The sequence below is a fragment of the Myotis lucifugus genome, unplaced genomic scaffold, assembly GCF_000147115.1.
Source record: "Myotis lucifugus unplaced genomic scaffold, Myoluc2.0 scaffold_117, whole genome shotgun sequence".
Classification (NCBI taxonomy): Eukaryota; Metazoa; Chordata; class Mammalia; order Chiroptera; family Vespertilionidae; genus Myotis; species Myotis lucifugus.
In genome coordinates this window covers 2,800,317-2,823,994 of record NW_005871165.1, presented here as the reverse complement: position 1 = coordinate 2,823,994, position 23,678 = coordinate 2,800,317, and the positions used below count along the sequence as shown (strand labels likewise).

At 40.4% G+C, this 23,678-nt stretch overlaps 1 protein-coding gene across 1 annotated transcript; it reads right to left on the bottom strand.

Annotated features, from left to right (window-relative positions):
- Positions 1-89: 89 nt before the first annotated feature.
- Positions 90-20,786, bottom strand: PPP2R1B (protein phosphatase 2 scaffold subunit Abeta). The gene is made up of 13 exons (XM_023757931.1): positions 20,772-20,786; positions 18,538-18,770; positions 18,096-18,243; positions 13,867-14,022; positions 13,543-13,657; positions 13,067-13,137; positions 12,568-12,702; positions 11,383-11,556; positions 7,697-7,757; positions 2,275-2,429; positions 1,786-1,928; positions 1,062-1,153; positions 90-672 (listed from the first exon to the last, which is right to left on the bottom strand). The coding sequence occupies exons 1-13, from the start codon at positions 20,784-20,786 to the stop codon at positions 656-658; spliced, it is 1,515 nt and encodes a 504-aa protein (XP_023613699.1). The 3' UTR covers positions 90-655.
- Positions 20,787-23,678: the final 2,892 nt, after the last annotated feature.

Genomic DNA, 23,678 nt, shown 5'->3' with positions numbered 1-23,678 from the left:
AATACATCTGCACATCAGGTTTCTGAGTGACATGATTAGTCAAAATAAGGCAAAGAAAAACCAGAACAAACAACACATGAACTCTGAGCTTCCACATTCCCCTTTCATGTAAGACACTGACGCAGACCATCATTATCCAGAAAAATGTGGCTTTCACTACAGTTAAATCTCAATGTGTCTCCCAAATAGAGGGTTTATAACATAAGTTGTACATTTAACTTTGGAATGATGAACAGTCACACAGATACAAGTAGACACCAGAGAATCACTCCACTGCATGTCTGGGTCCCAACCCATCCAGCCCTGGTCAGGACATTAAGTGGCCAGGCTGATGGAACGGTGAGGGTGCAGGAGCCCAGATAGTGCCCAATAAATCCCTGGAGACAATCAAGAAACGACTGTACCGAGTGTCAGGAACTGGTCACAAACAAAAAGAATGGTGTATAATTATCCCAACAAGGAAGACAAGTAAAAACAATCCCTTTACATCTTTAAAAAGAATCAAGTCACTGAAATTTGATTTCTTGGAAGCTGTTGCCATTTGCTTGGATGAGGTCTTGAAGGTTTTCCATTTTTTTCTCCATCCAGTTGAAGAACACATTGACTAGAAATCTGTGTTAAGAAATTAGTACAGTCTTTTCCCTCCTGCTCCTCATCATGCCAATGCAAGCACTGGAAAATTCCAAACAGAATCAAGTTAGTGGCACAGAAAGTTCATGAACTACCTGTGTGACTATTGAGCACAACAGTTATCCAAAAGCAGGAGACTGAACTTCTCATTGTGGTCAGTTTTTCTACTCTGTCAGGCTAATCAAAGTTAAACTTTAAAAATTGATTAAAATCCAAACAAACTATTCTTACTAGTGAAAATCACATTCCTACCCATCCCTACACATGGGACTGAGAAACGGCCTGCTCAGTGGTGAGCCAAGAAGGGAATAAGCATTCCAGGCACTCAACACCCTCCCGTCTCCCATATGCTGATCGCCTTGCCCACTGAGCGTCACTTACACCCTGTCAACCAAAGCAAAAGCTGCAAGGCAGACAACAGAAGGACATACCACTTATAGCTTCCTGTGCGAAGTATTTGACATCCATGTCTTCATCTTGGCCTAACTTCTGCAGTACCGGTTTAACTTCCTCCTGCAAAGCACTGAAATCCAACAGTATTGTCTGTGAAAGGCAGTCTTCTGGGTCAGAAAAATGTTTTATGGTACATATGCTCTAAGGCAATTTTTTTTTTTTAATCCTCACCCAAGGATATTTTTCCATTGATTTTTAGAGAGTGGAAGAGAGAGGGAAAGTAGGAGAGAAACATCGATGTGAGAGAAACGCATCGACTGGTTGCTTCCTGCATGTGACCCAACCAGCGCCTGGGCCAGGGAGGACCCTGCAACCGAGGTACATGCCCTTGACTGGAATTGAACCCGGGACCCTTCGATTTATAGGTCGATGCTCTACCCACTGAGCCAAAGCAGCTAGGGCTCTAAGGCAATTTTTAAAGTTTAAAATACAAAAATCTTTTAAAACACCTATAAGTTTGACAAATACTAAATAATATCTAAAGTTCTCAGCAGAAATAGCTTCAGACAATGATCTTCACATATATGAGTTTAAATATAAAAGATTGGACACCTGCAAAAATGGTTATTTTATTATTTTCTTTAAACAAACCCACACCTTAGGTAAAGTAAAAATCACCGAATTTATTTTTAGCCATTACTCCCCACTATCATGTAATATTTTTAATCTACTTTTAAAATAAGAATAATATTAAAATCTTACTCAGTATCTAGAATTGGTCCAATTTTCTGTAGAGATTTGGCCACATTGAAACGGACGTTCGCCACTTGGTCTCCTGCCATTTTCAATACAATAGGCAGCATCTGCTTAGTAGTTATTTCCTGACCGCAGGCTTCAGACAGTACCTAGAAAACACTTTTATTTGTAAAATATCCCCAAATCTAAAGAGAAAAATTAATACTTAATAAAAAAAGTAACTGGCCAACAGGAAAATGTTTCTAGTTTGAGCACTAAATGAGTAATACAAAGTAGAATTCAAAAAACCCAGAATTAGAGCAGAATTCACAACTGACTTCACTACTGTAGATTTTAACATGGATTGAGAGCTGACATTTTTCTCTCATCTCTTAACTATCCAAAGAAATCAATAAGAAATATATTCCAAATAGAAGACAATATATTCAGAATTCAGGAACACAATCTTGGATAACTGCTTTAACACCTGAGCAATAATAGCTGTGTAATACTTACATTAATGCAGAATAAGGTGGTCATTCTATGCAAATAATTAGGATCATTTGCCATTACTAACACTTTGGGAACGATGGTATTTTGGGCCCACTCTGTACCAAACTTCTGAACTAGTTTCATGAGGTTGTTGGTGGCAGCTTCGCGAATGGCATACACTGCAGGAGAGGGAAAAAGAAATGCTGTTCACAGTACAGCACGACCTAGTTTACGTACATCATCAGCAAAGGCGGGCCAAAATCAAGATGCTGCAAACACACTCCAAAGTCAGCCATGCTGCAGTGGCATGTGGTCAGCTACAACTCATAAATACACTGATTTGGTTTTACTACAGTTTCAAAATGTGTAATATGTCCAAGGAAAAAGAAGGTAGGGAGCTCATTATAGGCATCACGAATTAATTAACAAGTATCAGTGCCTACTATATGCTATGTGTAACAGGAAAAATACATGTATTTCTCCTCAAGATCATACACTTAGAAAAATGAAAGCTACCATACTCCAAGTAGTCACATGGTATAAGACTGATTATAATAAAGTGTGAAATTGTGAGAGCTGTAGCAGTTGAGAAGAGAGAACAGGAAGCTCTAGAACGTCTTTTGGAAATAAGAGAACAGGAAGGTCTAAAAAGGCTTTGTACTGGGCCTCAAAGATTAGAGAGGATTTGTGTAAGGAAAGAGAAGAGATGGTAATTCCTGGAAAGGGTAAAAAAATTTACCCGGGACACAAAGGAGATAGCTGAAATCTGGGAAAACACGAGGCTGGACAGTTATAGGAGACCCAAAACACAGAACATCTTGAAAGGTACATTGAGAGGTTATAAAAAAAATAAATAAAAATAACGATGGGCCCTAACCGGTTTGGCTCCATGGATAGAGCATCAGCCTGCGGACTGAAAGGTCCCAGGTTCGATTCCGGTCAAAGGCATGTACCTTGGTTGCGGGCACATCCCCAATAGGGGGTGTGAGGGAGGCAGCTGATCGATGTTTCTCTCTCATCGATGTTTCTAACTCTTTATCCCTCTCCCTTCCTCTCTGTAAAAAATCAATAAAATATATTTTAAAATAAAAAAATAAAAAGATGGGTTTTTAAAGCAAAGCTGTCACCTGGTGACTAGTGTGGTACTTTAGCAAGACTACTCCAATAGTGGCAAGAAAGCTAAAGGGAGAAGACAGCGAGGAGGTAGTATGGAGGTCACTGTGGTCATCTACACAATAGCAAATAAAAACTTCAGACCTTCATGCCTGTTTTCCCTTAAAAATGTTTATGTTGAGAAATGTTAAATGTCTTCTGTGAATAAATGTACCTGTTTTAACACTTAATAATTCCCTACAAGCCCTGGCCAGGTGACTTGGTTGGTTGGAGTGTCATCCCATGCATCAAAAGGTGGTGGGTTTGATTCCTGGTCAGGGCACATACCCAAGTTGTGGGTTCGATCCCTGTTTGAGGCACATACAGGAGGCAACTGATCGACATTTCTCTCCCATCATTGATTTTCTCCCTTTCTCTTTCTCTTCCTCTCTCTCTCTCTCTCTCTCTCTCTCCCCTTTCCTCTCCGAAACCAATAAAAATATTTATTTTTTTTAAAAGGAAAGAATAATTAAGTAGAGAATCTTCTGGGATGTCAGTCTCACTAATGTTAAATATATATCAGAAATAACAAACACTTTTGACGGAGAAAACCAAGATGGTGGCATAGGTAAACACCGGAGTTTGCTGCCTCGCACAACCACTTCAAAAATACAACTAAAAGACATAACGGACATCATCCAGAACCACAGGAAGGCTGGCTGAGTGGAATTTCTACAACTAGAAGGAAAGAGAAAAGCATACCGAGACTCAGAGGAGGTGCGGTGCTGAAGTAAATACAAAGGTGCGGAGGTGCATGCGGAGAGGGCTGGCGGCTGAGGACAGATTGTCTTTTCCAATCGGGAGGGAGTCTCTGGCTCTAAGCTCCAGTTCCGGGCAAGTCTCTGGGGACCCAGACTCATACGGGAGAAACGGGACTGTCTGGCATCGGTCGGAACTCAAGGGCAGCTTTCTCTCGGAGGCACTCACTGCGATTGCCAGGTCCTCTGAATTAGGACTGAGAGCAGCCATACTGCTCGCTCACTCGGCCCACCCTGTTGATCCCCCGGGACCCCGCCCCGCCCAAGCCGTGCACGGAGGCTTTTGCATATGAAAGGCCCTTTGTAATCTGAAAATAACTTAATAAACTGCAGCTGCCCCAAGGCCCCAGGGCAACTTGCATTGCTTTACAGCTGGCTTCTGCTGGATAGCCTCAGGCAGAGGCTAGATTAGCACCTCCTTGGATCCAATAGCCAGTGTACCCAGTGGTCAGAGTGGGACCATCCAATTACAACTCCTCAGATCTATAAGGGACACACTCAGGGGGCAGACTCAGTGAGCACCAAAGCCCCACTGAAGCAAGTCTTGCCCCATAAGGGTGTCTTCAGCACAGAAGTTCTCCCACCGTAGACACAGCTGATTCTCACAGCCAATTGGCCTGGAGGTCAAATCCTCCCCGTTTTACTTACAACAATCAAGGCTTAACTACAACAAGACTGTGCACAAAGCCCACAAGGGGGTGCACCAAGAATGTCTACCTCAGGTAATTGGGACACTTAGCACAGAAAGCCACTCTATCGACACAGCGAAGCATAAAAAATGTGGAGACAAAGAAACAGGACACAAATGACAGAAATGGAGGAAAGCAAACTACTGGATATAGAGTTCAAAACCACACTTTTAAGGTTTTTCAAGGATTTTCTAGAAACCGCCGATAAACTTAATGAGACCCTGAAGAAATCTAGTGAGACCCTCGATGTTGTGATAAAGGACCAACTAGAAATTAAGCATACACTGACTGAAATAAAGAATATTATACAGACACCCAACAGCAGACCAGAGGATCGCAAGAATCAAGTCAAAGATTTGAAATACGAAGAAGCAAAAAACACCCAACCGGAAAAGCAAAAGGAAAAAAGAATCCAAAAATACGAAGATAGTGTAAGGAGCCTCTGGGACAGCTTCAAGCGTACCAACATCCGAATTATAGGGGTGCCAGAAGAAGAGAGAGAGCAAGATATTGAAAACCTATTTGAAGAAATAATGACAGAAAACTTCCCCTACCTGGTGAAAGAAATAGACTTCCAAGTCCAGGAAGCACAGAGAACCCCAAACAAAAGGAATCCAAAGAGGACCACACCAAGACACATCATAATTAAAATGCCAAGAGCAAAAGACAAAGAGAGCATCCTAAAAGCAGCAAGAGAAAGAAAGTCAATTACCTACAAGGGAGTACCCATACGACTGTCAGCTGATTTCTCAACAGAAACTTTGCAGGCCAGAAGGGAGTGGCAAGAAATATTCAAAGTGATGAATGCCAAGAACCTACAACCAAGATTACTTTATCCAGCAAAGCTATCATTCAGAATTGAAGGTCAGATAAAGAGCTTCACAGATAAGAAAAAGCTAAAGGAGTTCATCACCACCAAACCAGTATTATATGAAATGCTGAAAGGTATCCTTTAAGAAGAGGAGGAAGAAGAAAAAGGTAAAGATACAAATTATGAACAACAAATACACATCTATCAACAAGTGAATCTAAAAATCAAGTGAATAAATAATCTGATGAACAGTATGAACTGGTGATTATAATAGAATCAGGGACAAAGAAAGGGAATGGACTGACTATTCTTTCGGGGGGAAAAGGGGTTTGGGGGGTGCGGGAAGAGATTGGACAATAATCGTGCACCTATGGATGAGGACAGTGGGTGGGGAGTGAGGGCGGAGGGTGGGGTGGGAACTGGGTGGAGGGGAGTTATGGAGAGAAAAAAGAGGAACCAATGTAATAATCTGAACAATAAAGATTTAATTAAAAAAAAAGAAATAAGCCCTAACCGGTTTGGCTCAGTGGATAGAGCGTCAGCCTGCGGACTCAAGGGTCCCAGGTTCGATTCCAGTCAAGGGCATGTACCTTGGTTGCGGGCACATCCCCAGTAGGGAGTGTGCAGGAGGCAGCTGATTGATGTTTCTCTCTCATCGATGTTTCTAACTCTCTATCCCTCTCCCTTCCTCTCTGTAAAAAAATCAATAAAATATATTTAAAAAAAAAAAAGAAATAACACTTTTATTATAAAAAGAGAAATTTCTTATGATTCACCATATTAAAATTCATTGAAAAAGAAAAAAATTAGGCCACGGAAAGGTAACTTTAAAAGATAAGAAAAATGAAATAGTCCTCAAAATCTAGTTTGAAAACACTAAAATCATCTACATATATACGCCTTTATGAGACTTGCACATTTTTCATACCCCTCCTCTTCACACTCTTAGCCATATGACCTCCTATATGATCCAAATATGCCCTTAACAAAATCACCTACATGAACAAGCAGACACAAATATTCCCATCCTCCCAAATATCCAGGCACAAGCAGCCACAGAACAAAGATACACTCAGTACATAAAGTATACATAAGATGCTGTGGAACACAATGCCTACTATATGCACCAAAATATGGAACCAAAGCTCAAAGTATTATGTCACGACCTCCCCCGTGGCCCCCATCTGAACAGGTCTCAGACTGTACTGAAGATGCCAGGTCTGGACTGGACTCTGTTCCCGTGCCACTGTATAGCTCCTTCTCTGTGCCACTCAAACAAGCCACGTAGCCATTTCTTCCCCATTGGCCTTTCATCTGATTCCAGTCTCTGTCCCACCCAGACAGCATGGTCAAGCAGAAGACCTCAAGATGAGTATATGTAGCCCTAGCCGGTTTGGCTCAGTAGCAAGAGCGTCGGACTGCGGACTGAAGGGTCCCAGTTTGATCCCAGTCAAGGGCACATACCTCGGTTGTAGGCTCGAGGGTGAGTGCAGGAGGCAACCAATTGATGTTTCTCTCACATCGATATTTCTGTCTTTCCCTCTCTCTTCCACTCTAAAAATCAATGAAAAAATACCCTTGGATGAGGATTAAAAAAAAAATGGTGCTGAAAAACAGACAGATAAGTAATAAAATAATTTAAAATCTCTGACTCCCTGACCTTGGGTGCTGGTGCCATTTTAAAAAAAGAAAAAAAACCAACGGAAAAATATCCTTGAGTAAGGATTAAAAAAAAGTGAGTATATGTGTATGTAAGAGTCTGAAAATAATGTAATAGAATGAGTAAGAAACAAAGCAAAGAGATTGTTCATGAAAAAAATAAAGTTTAAGACAGAAAATATTGGTAGAAAACAGAAACATCAAACTTGTGTTTCAGAGGAAACTAACTGGACTTTAATCACAGTATTTCTTCATCACTACACAAGGAAGGCAATCAGATGAGTCGTCCTTTCTAAAAAAGAAATATATAAACAACACGGGATAGATGCGAAGACACGAACACTCCATAACAACCTGTTTTTAACTTATTTACTTACCATGGTCCACGAGCCAGGCCATACATAAAGAATTCAGCTTTTCATCAAAGAATTCCACACCCTATGGGTACAGACGATTCCATTAATACACATTTCACAAAGTTTAGAAATCAAGATAATCTATTTATTGCACCAAAATAAACTAAAAGCTAAAAACCACTCGTTTCCAAATAAGCTGAATTCATGAACCAGCCAGAAAACAATTACCATGGAATTTGATTTACAAACTGTAAATCTATTTTATTGGATAGAAATAATAAACAAAGTGAGATGGCCCAGGCCCTGCTAAGTGGGAGAGAATCAGATGGTCAGGAGCCAGATGTGATACCGCAAATGATAGAAAGAATGCAGTATGGACAGTCTGCCAAGCATTATCTAGATTATTTGTAAAAAGGAATTACCCAGTAAAATATGTCAATAGCATATTTTTTCTTTATTTTCTAATTAAAAAATTTTTCAATTACAGTTTACGTTCATTCGATATAAACTTGTATTAATTTTAGGTGTACAGCGTAGTGGTTAGACAATCATATGCTTTACAAAGTGTTCCCCTGGTATTTCCAGTACCCACTAGCACCATACACAGTCATTACAATATTACTGACTGTATTTCCTTTGCTGTACTTTATATCCTCATGACTATTTTTGAAACTATCAATCTGTACTTCTCTGTCAATAATATTAATAAGTCTCAAAAAATTTCCCTTTTTGGTTAAGATTATAATAAATCATTAAGGATGAAGAAACTGATATCAAGAAATACAGATATTTCCACTTAAATAGAATATTTCTAAGATGATGGGAGGAAGCAGAGGGAGAATAAAGCAGGCGCAACACTGCAGGTGACCCAGCAGAGTCACAGGTAGAACCATCCTGGCTCTTCCAGTTTAGCTCTTCCTGTCAACATTTGGCCACTCGAGCACAAGAGGGGACAAGCTCCTAGAGCTGATTTACACAGACCTGTCACTGTGGGAATTCTGTACCATGCAGGAGAATGCTGTGACACAGTGCTCTCCCAGAGTCTCCCTTTTGGGATCTACATGTTTCTTTGGATCTAAGAAGTTCCTGAACAGCGATTATATATTTCAAATAAAGTACTCTGAAAATAGTGATTTAATAACATAAAATGCTTTATAATAATAGATCATGAATAGGTGTTAGCATATACTTAAATCACCATGTCAGCTCTCAAAGATTTCTTTTTCATTTCAAGTTATGGATTTTTCTTTAAAAATTTTAAATTTAGCCGAAACTGGTTTGGCTCAGTGGATAGAGCGTCGGCCTGCGGACTGAAAGGTCCCAGGTTCGATTCCGGTCAGGGGCATGTGCCTGGGTTGCGGGCACATCCCCAGTGGGAGATGTGCAGGAGGCAGCTCATCGATGTTTCTAACTCTCTATCTCTCTCCCTTCCTCTCTGTAAAAAATCAATAAAATATATTTAAAAAAAATTTTTTTTTTAATTTAATTTAGAGAGCAGAAGCGGAAGAGAGATGAGGAGGAAAGGCGGTAGAGAGATGGGGAGGCAGGGAAGGAAGGAGAGAGGGCGGGGGGGGGGGGAGGGAGAGAGAGAGAAAAACATCATTCTGCTGTTCCACATATCTGTGTGTTCATTGGCTGACTCTTGTGTGTGCCCTGACTGGGGATCAAACCCACAATCTTGACATACCAGGACAAGGCTCCAAGCAACTGAACTACTTGGCCAAGGCTCTTAAATCTTAACTTTTATTTCTTGATTTTTGTGGTTTAACTTTACATTTATTCAGCATGGTCCATAAGCCAGGCCATATGTAATCTCTTGAAAGAATTTTATAAATTGACTACCTGATACAGATAAAAAAATAAAAAGATATATACGAACAAGAAATTGAAGTTGCATTAACAAAATGTTCATGACCAATGTGTATCAGCCCTGCCCAAAAGGTATGTGTCAGCCAAAGTCAGCATCTACTTGCTTCTATACTCCTCTGTGGAGCTGCCAACCTTTACTGACCTCCCAGATCTACGAGGAATAGAGGTTTAAAAAAAATAGTACTAAAATTCTCCCTCTCTTCTGCACAGTTGTTTCAGCCTTTAGCCAACCAGTTAGCCACTGCTGCTTTCCATTCTGGAGAAAGTGACCCATGACAGTCACCAGTGAAGAACAAAGGATGACTCTCAGTGCTTGGGAGTGATGGGGGAAAAAGTGACAAGATGACTTCGCCTGACCCTTTTAGCTATAGAGTGATATTTTTTACATCCATTTTGAAGAGTGGGACACTTCAAATTTTATAAAACATGTGATGCCACAGATAACCACAAGATGCATTTGAATATACCAAAATTAGCAACACAAATCCAGTGGTCCAAGAAAGTAAAAAACCAGATCCCATATGCTATGATCTGAGAGGAATGGAAGTGGGGTGAGAGAGGGGAAACAAACTGCAGTGACGTTAGCTGTAAACTGACATATTTTGAGCTTTCTCAAAAAATATTCAGGTATTCACTATCTAACACTTGACAAATGCTAAGTGCCTGATTAATGCCAGGCACTATAGTAGGCACTGGCAATCAAACACTAAACACAGTCCTTACCCTAAAAAAGATCACCTGTCTATCTTCCCAACTAGTTCCCCCGCCCCCCAGGGATATTAAATAGCAATTTTTATTATTTAAAAATTTTGTTTTCATTTGGTTAGAGAAACATATTTAATGTAACTCCTCTAAAAATTAGGGCACATGATAGGCCTTGAGTTTTTTTTCCCCCAACTAGTTTTTGACAGCCACACTGCACTGCAATAAATGCTACCAACAGGGTAATGGTATATCACACTTAGAACTATCTAGGGCAGTGGTTCTCAACCTTCCTAATGCTGCGACCCTTTAATACAGTTCCTCATGTTGTGGTGACCCCCAACCATAAAATTATTTTCGTTGCTACTTCATAACTGTAATTTTGCTACTGTTATGAATCATAATGTAAATATCTGATATGCAGGATGTATTTTTAGGGGTCGCGACCCACAGGTTGAGAACCGCTGATCGAGGGCATCTATGAAAACAGAAAGGAAAGGATGTGGCCATAAAACCCAGCACTGATAATTTAATTAACATAACAGAGTAAAAATAACCATGAAACTCAAAAAGTAATAGGTAAAAAAAAAAAGTAATAGATAATCTGATAATGTGGACTCTGGCCAAAATACTAGCATTAAAAACTTCAATACTCCTTTTCTAATCAGATTCCTCAACTCCCTTTTAACCAGAAAGCAAAAAAAGTAGCCCAAAAAAAAAAAAAAGCAGAAGCTAGGACATTTTGCTCAGTATATAGGCAAACAGGGAAGCTTCTCTGAGCAAAAATCAAAGTTAACTTATCTTAAAACAATACTCCCTTTTCCTCTCAGTTAGATATTCCTTGTCACAGAGACATTAAATTACACAAAATCTGTTACATTCCAAGAAACATTGTTTTTATGGCTTTGCTTTTAGATGGTGGTGAGGTAAAAAGTGTCTCTATAATATAATTCCTTTTTGTTAGAAGTTAATGCACTAATGAAAATAAAAGCCATCTACAAGCAACTAGGACCTACCATACTTAGATGTGTCTAAATGAACAAAATCATACAAATTATTGGGGCCTCCTACTTGGCACAATAAATCTGCTCAACTATTTGATGCTATCCGTCACTTCATGGAGCGCACACACTCACCAGCTGGCCTGCCAGCAGTGGCATATACTCAATGATGGCCAGCCGGACCCTCCACTTGGCATCTTCAGCCAGCTCCACTATGGCAGGAAGAAGAGACTGAGAGAGCTGACGGATTCCAATCACTTCATTTACACAATCCAAATTGGAGATGATATTCAAACGAACTTCAGGACACTGCAAGTACACAAGCCCCAAAAGAACACATATAAAAATCAAGTTTTCTGCCCAATATTTTCCTATTGTCATGATGAGGTAAAAACTGCTAACTAAAGTTTAAAATAAGAAATTATTGACTCAGGTAAAAAAGTAGTCTTGGAAGAAATAGTACTGGGTACACAAATAACTCAAAGCACATAACTGTAACTGTTCTTAACCATAACTCTCAATAAGAAGTCTATATGATGGCCTTAGCTGGTTTGGCTCAGTGGCTAGAGTGTTGGCCTACAGACTGAAGGGTCCCACGTTCGATTCCAGTCAAGGGCACATGCCCAGGTTGCGGGCTCGATCCCCAGTAGGGGGTGTACAGGAGGCAGCCAATCAATGATTATTGCTCATCATTGATGGTTTCTATCTCTCTCCCCCTCTCCCTTCCTCTCTGAAATCAATTAAATATATATATATGACAAAAATTCTATAGGATGGTAAAGAGCATAGGCTCTGGAATCAAATTATATGCATTCAAATCCCAGATCTGCCAAGACCTTGGGTGAACTATTTTCTCTCTCTGTGCCTCAGCTTCATCTGTAAAATGGGGATAAGACCTACCTCTAAGATTGCTGTGAGGATTACAGGTAATAATATGTGCTAAAGCATTTATGATCATGCCTGGCATATAGTTTTACTCAATAAATGTTAGCTATCAGTATAAAGTTGATATTATATTTAAATAAAAGATACTTTTTAAACAAAGATCTATTAAGTTTGAAGAGAAGAAACCAGAGCCTCTCAGCAGGAATCAGACAAAGAGAATGAGGAGACATTTTTAAGTCTGTATCTATGGCTCCTAGTGCCCATTTTCTGGGGAACTTGCAACCCATATTCAAACACAAGGACTGTCACTAGTTTAAAATAAGTTACTTTTTAAAATCACATTATCCCTGTTTTGGGTTCTATTTTAGTGAAACCTCAAACCAAACCAAACCAAATCACTGTCTATCAAGCAATAGAATTTATAGCCAGACTCACCTCATCCTTTAACTGAGCTAAAAAAAGAGGTAGAAGATGTTCAATGGTATTCTCTTTGCCCAAAATGGTAGACAATCCCATAATTACAGAAGCTAGAGCCGATTTGACATGTTGATTTGTATCAGATACTAATTCCTAAAAAAAAAAAAAAAAAAAAAAAAAAAAAATTAAAAGCCTTTCTTTTTTGCAAGACAACAGAAACTTCCATACTATTTCCCAAGGAATTTAAAAAGACAGCACTATTTCAATAGATTCGTTGATAATGTTTCCTCAGATCAACTGTCAGATAACACAAACCTTTGTGCCAACGAGCATTTTTCAGTTATAACGCACTACTAATAAGTGATAAATAATGTCACACATTAACACACCTATCCCATTCATCCCTTGTCCTCCTTTAAACTCAAAAGAGCTCTAAGGCAAACAAACAAAAAAGAGGCAAAGTTTGCCTTCACATAAGGCAGAGGTAAAGCTAAAAGTAAACTAAAGTTAGGTTTACCTTTATATAGGGCAGCACTTGATTCATAATTATGGTCTCTCTACCTTCAATGGGCAAGTTCTCACAAAGTTCTAAAAGAGATAAATAGAAAAAAAATAATGCTTACATAGAACCATTTACAAGGAGCCAAATGAAGAAATTTAACCAGTTATATCAAGTTTCAAGTTAACTCAAATCATATGTTTAAGCAAAAAATCTCTAAGAAGTGACCCTTGTTCTAAATACACTTTTTTGTCAATCTAAATGGCACTGTGTATCACACTAATCCAACGTGAAAAGGCATTAAAAAAAATTGAAACAAGGTAAAATGGCTGTTTGGTTTTAACTTACATGATAATGTAACATTTCTATACAATAAAATCATCTCTATTTATTTGAAAACATATTCTAGAACAAAAATCATAAAAATTCACTGACATAAAAAAAATGCACCAAAATAAACAAGCCATCCTGCAACATAAACTGAACTCCTTAACCTTTCACTTTGTGGGCAGCAGCCGCTCGGACTTCAGCTTCACAGTCTTTAAGTAGGTTCTGAAAGGCGGGGATGAGGTCATTTTGGGTGATTTTGGGACCCACAGCTTTCTGGAGCTATAAAATAATATGTACAGGTTTAAATGCAAACTAACAAAATAATTAATATGAAAACACAAAACAGCACAACTTCAGGTATACATTTTTGCCACAAACACTTCTGATTCATAAGAATTCAGAGACTTTTGGTACCACAGCAAACTTGTGGGTTTCTTGTTTCTCTTTTTCTTTAGTACTTAAAGAAAATACCAGTGCAATAATTTTACCTCTGAAAATTTGTCAGCTACCATATAGCGAACTCGCCAAGATTTATCTTCTGCAGCTTGTCGAAGTGTAGGCATCACCAAAAACTCAAGGTCATCCTGAGACAGTAACTGGGCAATACTGACACAAGCTTCCACAGCTAGGAGGCGCACTGAATCCTAAGGGAATAAAATTTATTTCTGTTAGACAATATTTACTGACAGTCAAAGTATATGGTGTGGGGGTGTGCTCTGAGTGTCATTTCAAAAAAAAACAGAAGCAAACCAACAATACCAGCGTTGCGAACCGGTGGTCCGTGGACCACTGGTGGTCTGTGAGGTCCGAAAGGTTGGCGACTGCTGAACTACACTACATGCAGCTTCATGTGTCTGTGCCTGGAAATAGCTGTTCTCTGACTGGAATAGTATGTCAAAGCCACAAAGGTAGAAACTTATTCTGTGAATGAACAGCAAAATAATTACATTGGCTAGTGCAGAGTTGTTTTTTAAATGAAGTAAAAATGTAAAGTGAAAAAAAAAGAACATTTTAATGATATCTTCAAAGCCTCACTCTAATAAAAAAGCTGAGAGAAATAATGACAACTATGCTTACATAAGTTTATAACAGATCAGGACAGAGAAAGAGAATAATAAGTAAGGGAATCATTGGGGAGCTGTTAGCAAAATACAGGTACCCCCGCTTCTCAAAAGTTCATTCTGCAACTTTGCTTTTATGAAAAACCTAGATTAATACATGTTTCCCTACCTGAAAGAAGCCTGAGAAGGATTTTTACTTTTACAAAAAAAGGTAAAAAGCGAAACCAGCATTCAGCATTTGTTTTGCAGGAGCCATTACAGACGCAGCGCACCTCAAGCAGTGGCCCCACAGAGCTCCTTCTCAGGAGCTACACCCAGCATCTTAGCATCAAGATGCCACCACCTTGAACTGTCTGTGCACCTGGGTTTTATTTTTATTTAATTTGTGCACTATTAGCAAGATGTATCTCTAAGGTAACTGCTTCTTTGCTTTATGCCACTTTGGCTTACAAAAGGTTTCACAGGAACGCGCTCTGCTTTCAGATAGGGCAGCCTGTACTCAGTTTAAAGTGGCAGTAATAGGAATTGAGGTATAAGATGATGACTTGGAAAGAAACACATAGGAAAACAAAAGAGTAATTTAAAAAGTTGGATTTCAATGTTGAGAACCAAGGACAAGATAACTTTGAGGTAGCCAAGTCTGGGAAAACGCAAAATGAAAAAATTAGAAAGATAAGGAATGACTGAACTGAGCTTTCCAAATGTAAAGTGCCAAGTGTCAATGTGACACCTATATGTCCTTTGAGCAAGTGGAAATATACAACTAGACAAACCAATGAGAAATTAGGAACTGACACCACAGATTTGGGAATCATAAGTATATAAAGTAGAAACTTGAAAATATGTAAAACATAAAGTGCCCAGGGAGAAACAGGACAAAGGTCCCTTTATATAACTACATATTTTATATATACACATATATCATATATATATGTGTACATATGTACACACATATACATGAAAGATAAGAGTGATTCCCAACCTTTCCAAAATTATTAACAAATTTTTTAAAATTTTCAGAATCAACAAAAACTTACTATTGTGCCCAAGAACACTTCCTCTACCCAAATGAACAGGCTAAAAAGGGCAGAACTAAGTCTTGGTAGCAGCTATAGATATTTTTGGATTCCCAAAATGATGCTAAATCAAGGGACTGCTACCATCTATGGAAAAATATACCAATAAATACTTGTTAAATTAATCAATTACTTCTCTTCCAGAACTGATTTTCTCCCCAAACCTGCGTCCTCCCAGAATTTTCTCCACCTCAGCAATGACACCACCACCCACCCAGTTGCTCAATCCAAAAATCAAGATCTTCTTGATGCCTCTTCCCCTCACCCAACCCAATCATAGTTCTACTAACTCTACCTCCATACCTACCTCCAGATTCTCGCCATCTTCACTATACCTCCCTAGTTCACCACTGTGTATTGACTGGAGTATAGACAAGCCTCCTAACTGGTCTTCCTGTTTCTATTCTCTCCCCCTCCCCCCCCACACAGAACTGTAAAGTAAACCTTACAATTTAGTTTCCACCCAGAAGCCTCAATTACATCAAGTCACAACCCTGCTTAAAATCTTGGTGTATTCTCATTGCACCTAGAAAAGAAAACCCAAACTCTACATATCCTGGCCTAAAGACCCTCTGTGACCAGACCCCTGCTTATCTTCTCCAACCTCATCTTTTACCAGAGTCCCTTTCACCCACTAGGTTCCAACTGTAGGACCACTATCCACAAGTGTCCTCCCTTCCTGGAGCTGACACTCTAGGAAAGGTCATGGCTGCCATTTTTCTTTCTTGTCTCAGTTTGTCACCTCTTCGCAGTCCTTCTCTGACTAGCCAGTTTAGAGAAATGTCCTATAATCACTTCCAATTGTATCACCCTACTCTATATTTGCATCATAGCATTTATCCCTGATATTTTGCTTACTTATCTCTTTATCACCTATTTTCCTTCAGAGCTGAGTAGTTACAACAGACTGTCTGGCCCACAAAGCCTAAATTACCGGGGTGGGCATGGGCAAATATAGAAAAACACATGCAGGTTATTATTACAATAGCTTCAATAACTCAAAAGAATGTCACACTGCCACGGTCTATCTACTTTCGCCCACCCCTGTATTTACTACCTTGTCCTTTACAGAAAAAGTTTGCAACCCCACCCCCACCACAAGATTCAACTACCATTTTGCAGGAAATATAGAGGACAAAGAAAATGTTAAATTATAATATAGAAAATGTAATCACCAAAATCCCAAATGAGGACTCTAAATCTGTGCTGTCCAATGTGGTAACCACTATCCACACCTGAAAAGTGCCTAGTTATAATGATAATTATTTTGGGTATATTGGGTTAAATATATCATTACAATTATTTTCACCTGTTTTTTACTTTTTAAAATGTGGCTACCAAAAAGCTTAAAATAGGTAGTTTACATTACAGATCTGTTGGACAATGTTTTAAACTATAATGTTTGAGTCATGAAAGTGCAAAGAGAAGGAAGTAGTTAACTATCATAAAAGTCAAGATAAAGTGTTAGTCTTAAGGAGGTGGGCAGTGACAAGTGGGGAGTGAAGGAGGTGTTGTGTTTGGGAGGCCAGAGAGGGCTTCTGGGGTAGTGGCTGTCAAAATTCTGTTGTTTCATAGATGACAGCTACAAGATGACATTACCTTATAATAATTCATTTAAGATGTATACTTTGTACTGATTTTTTAAATGTTATTTTAATAATTTTTAAAAATTCTTTGGAAGTAAAATTTATCATCTTTAAATTTAGAATCTAAAAATAAGACTCATCAGCATGTGCCTGGTGCTCTTGGTCCTGTCCACATTAAGTGATTCTAGGGCAGATACCAGGCAAATTAAAAACCCCAAAGGACTCACTCTAGTCCACAAACTCTGGTGTCTGATCCTCTGAAGCACCACACAGAGAGGCAGTACAGCCTCACTGTGAACGCCGTGAAGTGCTTAGATTCCAATCCCAGCTCCACTACTACTAATGAGGCAACCTTCAGCAAGTTACTTCAATTTCTGTGCCTCTGTTTCCTAAAATGTAAAATGGGTTATCTATCCCATGGGGCTGTTGTGAAAAATGAATTAATTTATATAAACAACTTTAAAGAGGCCAAGGAAGATGAAGTACTGCATTTAGGTGCTTGCTGTTTTTATTATTATTGCTATTTCTACACTAAAGAAATCTAGATCCTTGGATTTAAAATTGCTATTATGTGAGATCATCCTATACACGCACACAGAGATGCAAAGGGCCAAATGGCTTTCCTAATATATACTGTGCTTGTTTATCTGAAAGTCAAAAATTCCAGGAATCCTTACCCTCCCATATGACAAGCCAGCCTTCAATGCACAAAGGTATGTTACCCCTTAATGCAACTTTGATCGTCCTAATTATGGATCCCATTTCCTCTGACTTCCCCCTTTTATAACAACTGCCAATGTAAGAGAAAATCATGGTCTGATTAAGAAAGAAACATAAAGACAATGAAATGAGTCATTAAACTTTATCAAGGCCAGAATTAAGTATTAATTTTGCAAAAAGAATCCTAACATGAGACCCAAACTCCCCAAAGAAATACTTAAAATATTAGAGGAGAGGAGCATATATGTGTAATGTAAATACTGAGTTAACTTACCTGTTCATCTGCAGCTAGATTAGTAAACAATGGAACAATTTCACTTTTCACACTATCTAATTCTAAAACTTTTGCAAATTCGCCCAATTTGGAAGCAGCAGCACGTCGTACCATTGGTGTATCATCTGAGCACAAGGAACGGAAGTGCCTAGAGCAAATAAAATAATGAAGGTACTTCCTGTCAAATATCATTGATTAAATACTCCCTCCCCCCCCAACAACACAAACACAGCAAGGCATTTTTAGAGGTTTTCTCTTACAAACACTGTGATTAGGCTTCTACTCATGGAAGAAACAAAGACAAAACACTGGTATATTCAACTGGACAATAAAAAGTGATGTCATCAATCTTATTATCCTGATATCAGCCACTCACTGGTAAGTGGGTACTGTGTAAATCGTCCCAATAACCCCAAATAACTAAAAAAATACCATATCTTACTGTCTAATTTCTGCTTTGACAGCATTTGAAGCCCTGGGATAGCAAACGCTGAATAAACCACACGCAGATGTGCGAGACGTGAACCAGTCCCCACTCGCTAGGCGTTTCACCAGAGGTACAAAATGAGCTTCCAGAGCAACAGGCGTGTGCTCCTGGGAGATCTGCCTCAGGGACTCCACAGCCTTGTCTCGAACCACAGTCTCTTCCACCGTTGCCAGACTTTCCAAAGGAGGCTGAATAGACCAAAGAGGAAAACCAGAGAAAAAAACTTACTGAATCAGGTTAGATGCAGATTATCACCTTTTAAAGTGACTGAAGGGAGGTGGTACATGTAACCAGAATGTTAGCTACATCACACCAAATGGCTACTTTCAGTTCACACAGCGATAACATATGGTGTGTCCAACCTGAAGACACGACTTCTGTAGGACAGCCAAGATCTCATGTCCCAGATGGCAATTCCCAGATGGTGTCTACAAATGACACAGTGGAGGGGACTTGACACAATATTAATATTATTGTGAGCTGAATCACCAGGTTTAAAAGATACATAGCCAAATTCAGACAGGTTCATGCATATTTATTCAAAAGTAGTGCAAAAACATGACCAACACTGGGCACCATAATATGATGACATCTCATCAGGCCATAAGTATTATTCTACCATTCCTGGAGATGTAAGCAACCCATGTCCACTACCTCCACACAACTTATCCAACCTATAGAAGGCTGAGTACAAAATCACTTTTTTCAGAATACATACAGAATTTTTCCATTAGCCAGATATGTAGCAGTAGTTTCTAACAATTAAGTAGAGTATAGAGATGGTAGTAATCCTTGCTTGCAGCTAAGAAACAGAAAAGATCAAAGGGGTTGCTCTGGTGTGAGATCCATAAGTGACACCGTCCAGTGAAAAGTGAAAGCAGCTGGTTCCTTAAACTTCATCCTTTTGGGTTTGTATTTGGTCAGGTACATTCAGCATATGCCATGAGCTGAATTTGGTCATTTCTATAAAAACCATATTTAGAACTGACCAAAAGAGTAAAACAATTACACCCAGCTGGAGTGGCTCTGTGGTTGAGGGTCAACCCATGAACTAAGAGGTCACCGGTTCGATTCCTGGTCAGGGCACATGCCCGGGTTTCGGGCTTGATACCCAGTAGGGGGCGTGCAGGAGGCAGCAGATTGATGTTTCTATCTCTACATCCCTTTCCCTTCCCCTCTCTCTAAAATCAATAAAAATTTTGTAAAGAGTGAAACAATTATAGTAAGTCAAAGGAAAGAAACATGTCTACTTAATAATCCATTTCAAAAATTGTTTGAAACACTAAGGCAGAAAGTACTCAGCTTTTGCCTGGCCAGTGTGGCTCAGTGGTTGAGCATCAACCTACGGACCAAGAGATCACAGTTTGATTCCCGGTCAGGACACATGCCCAGGTGTGGGCTCAATCTACAGTGGGGGCGCTGAAGGAGGCAGCTGATCAATGATTCTCTCTCATCACTGATGTTCCTATCTCTCCCCTTCTCCCTTCTTCTGAGAAGTCAATAAAAATATATATTAAAAACAAAAGTTTTGCCCTAGCCGGTTTGGTTCAGCGGATAGAGCGTCCACCTGTGGACTGAAGGGGCCCAGGTTTGATTCCAGTCAAGGGCACATGCCTGGGTTGCGGGCTTGGTCCAACGTGCAGGAGGCAGCCAATGATTCCCTCTCATCATTGATGTTTCTATCTCTCTTCCTCTCCCTTCCTCTCTGAAATCAATAAAAATATATTTTTAAAAAAACACCAAAAGTTTCCTTAAAAAAAGAAAAAGAAAGTACTCAACTTTCATAAGAGGATTTTGGGAACCCTTTGAAAAAACTGCTTTCTTACTTGCAAAGGTTTTTCATGATCTGGCCATGCCTTCTGACCTTCTCTCATGCAATCTCTCTCTATATAAAACCCTAATATGCAAATAGACCGAACAGCGAAACAACTGAACAACCGGTCACTATGACGTGCACTGACCACCAGGGGGTGTGCTCGGAACATGGCGGGCATCAGCAGCAGGTGGCAGAGCACAGAACATGGCAGGCGTAGGCCGCAGCAGGATGGTGGAGCAGGTGAGCGGGGGCGCCAGACCAAGGCAGGGTGCCGGTAGCTGTCATCGGGGCGAGCCTCTGGTGGATACTGAAAATTCTTTGCTCCTGTGTGCTGCGGTCCCACCTGACGCTTGCACCTGCTGCCTGCTCATACCTTCTGCCTGCTCATACCCGTTGCCAGTGCCAGAGCCGCCGCTCGCACCCGCTGCCGGCCCTGATCGCCCCTAAGGGGCAATCAGGGGCAGCAGCTGCCACTCGCACCTGCTGCTGGCGCTGGCCCCAATCGCTCCGTGCAGTCAGCGCATGGGAGCAGCGGTGGCAGGAGAGGGGCTGCTGCAGGAGGGGCCGGGTAGGGGCACAGAGGATAGGCCAAGACCCACCCCTGTGCCAACCGCAGCCTCACAGCCACAGTTATTTTCAAGGGAATTCGTGCACTGGGCCCCTAGTCATAGTATAATCTCTATCACTACTACAGGATAAGGCCAAGTTCCTGAAAATTGCATATGCGTTGTCTCTTGATTTAAACTCCAAGATCTTTCAATAAAGGATTATTATTATACTAGAGGCCTGGTGCATGAAATTCATGCTTGGGAGGGGGGTTGTCCCTCAGCCTGGCGGCCTGTATCCTCTTGCAGTCCGGAAGCCCCCGGGGGATGTCCAACTGTAGTCCAGCTTCTAAGCAGTCAGACAGACATCCTTAGTGCTGCCACGGAGGCGGGAGTGGCATTTGCCACTGCCACTGTGCTCTCCAGCCATGAGCCCAGCTTCTGGCTGAGCAGCGCTCCCCACTGTGGGAGTGCACTGACCACCAGGGGCAGCTTCTGCATTGAGTGTCTGCCCCCTGGTGGTTGGTGCACGTCATAACAACCGGTTGTTCTGCTGTTCGGTCAATTTGCATATTATCCTTTTATTATATAGGATTCTAGCATTGAGGATAGAGAAGAAACAGGAAGACAGGTTCCTTGCTCGAGTGGAGTTTATATTCTAATGGAGGAAGACAACAACTAATCAAGAAAATGAGTACTCTGAAAAAAACTAGAATATGATGATAAGCGATGACTGGGAGGCAATTCAGGTTGGGTGGTCAGGGAAGGCCTCTTTGAGTAAACAGACTGAAGTTGATATCTGAATGACTGGGAGGGAGCCAGTCACAGGAAGCTCAAAAGAACATTATATTAGAGGGAATACCTAGGGCAACAGTCTTAAGGCAAGGATTTGTAAGCTGAGGTAAAGCTAAGGCAGGAATATGGATATTCTGAGAGCCGTAGCAGAAGTGATGCATGTGCGGGGTGAAGAGTGACATGTAAGGTGGGTGGGAGGCAAGAGTAGATGGAAACGAGTTAGGAAGTAATCTAGAGGAAAAATGATGTGATCTGACTAGACTAGAGGAAACATGAGCTAGGTAGTAATAGGGATGGAAAAAAGTGGATTGATTTGGAATATATAGAGAATCTACAAGAGTTACTAATGAATTAGATTTGGAAAATGAGGGAAAGAAGAGTCAAGAATGTCTTCTAGGTTTTGGCTTGTGCAACTGGGTAGGTGGTGAAGCCATTTACTGAGATGGGACAACTACATGAAAGACATATTTTGGGGAGAAAACCGAGTTCTGTCTTAGGCATGTTAAATTTGAAATGCCTGTTTGATATCCAAGTAGAAAAATCACAGGCAGATATAGAGACAGATATATATATATATATACATACATATATATATACATATACATGGAATTCCATGGAAAGGTTGGAGGTTGGAGGTAGAGATAGAAATCATAAGAGTCAGCATCATACAGACAGCATTTCAGCCTTTAAGCATACAACCCTATCTTGTCCAACTGTGGAATTCCTAACATCCTTCAAAACCAAGTTCAAACATCATCTACCAAGAGGTTTTCCCTTATCACTCTGGATTAATAATACCTTTCTATTCTCTATTACTTGGATACCTTCTATGGGCTTCTATTTTTCCATCTAACTCTGTACAGTAATTATTTGTTGATACATAAGGACAGAAATCTCATTCCATTCACAATGGTCTTCTTTAACATCAACACCAGGGGTCCTCAAACTTTTTAAACAGGGGGCCAGTTCACTGTCCCTCAGACCGTTGGAGGGCCGGACTATAGTTTTAAAAAAAAACTATGAACAAATTCCTATGCACACTGCACATATCTTATTTTGAAGTAAAAAAAACAAAACGAGAACAAATACAATATTTGTATTTGCATGTGGCCCGCGGGCCGTAGTTTTGAGGACCCCTGATCAACACTGTAACTTCAGTGCCTGATATAGCAGGCTCTTAATAACTGCCAACTAAATTTGAACTGAACTCTTTCAAATTCACAAAGTAAGTCAGAAGTAAAAGTTATGCTTATAATCAAAGACAGAAAGCTAATATATATATATATATATACCAGTGGCCCGGTGCACAAAATTTGTGCATGGGGGCGGGGTCCCTCTGCCTGGCCTGCACCCTCACAATCCGGGACCGCTGGCTCCTAACCACTCACCTGCCTGCCTGATGGCCCCTAACCAGTCTGCCTGCCGGCCTGCTCACCCCCAACTGACCCCCCATCTGCTGGCCTTCTCACCCCCAAATGCCTGCCCTTGCCGGCCTGCTCGCCCCCAACTGTGACCCCTGCTGGCCTGCTCGCACCTAACTGGACCCTCTGCCAGTCAGCTCACCCCCGACTGCTCCCCCGCAACTGGCCTGATCACCCCTAACCGCCTCTGCCTCTGCCCCACCACCATGGCTTTGTCAGGAAGGACGTCCGGAAGGTCTCCAGGTCTAATTAGCATATTACCCTTTTATTAGGGTAGATAAATGTTTCCAAAGTCATCATATTACTAGATGAGAATTAAGATTTCTAACTTCAGGGATGGGGTGTGAGGAGCATAAACAGACACAAACAATCCTTCTCCAAATTCTAAACTAACAAGTCAACAGAGGCAGACAAGAAAAGAGGAAGAAGTTCTTATATGCATAGTCAGAAAAATTAAGAATGGGTTGAGTTCACTGAATCCGAAGTGCCTACAATATTTGTTCTCTCCACAGCTAACAC

Coding starts and splice junctions, on each gene's coding strand:
- PPP2R1B (XM_023757931.1), bottom strand. Junction 7,758..11,382: donor CACTGCTGGCAGGCCAGCTG/GTGAGTGTGTGC, acceptor CTGTACCCATAG/GGTGTGGAATTCTTTGATGA. Junction 2,430..7,696: donor GGCCTGGCTCGTGGACCATG/GTAAGTAAATAA, acceptor CCTCTCCTGCAG/TGTATGCCATTCGCGAAGCT.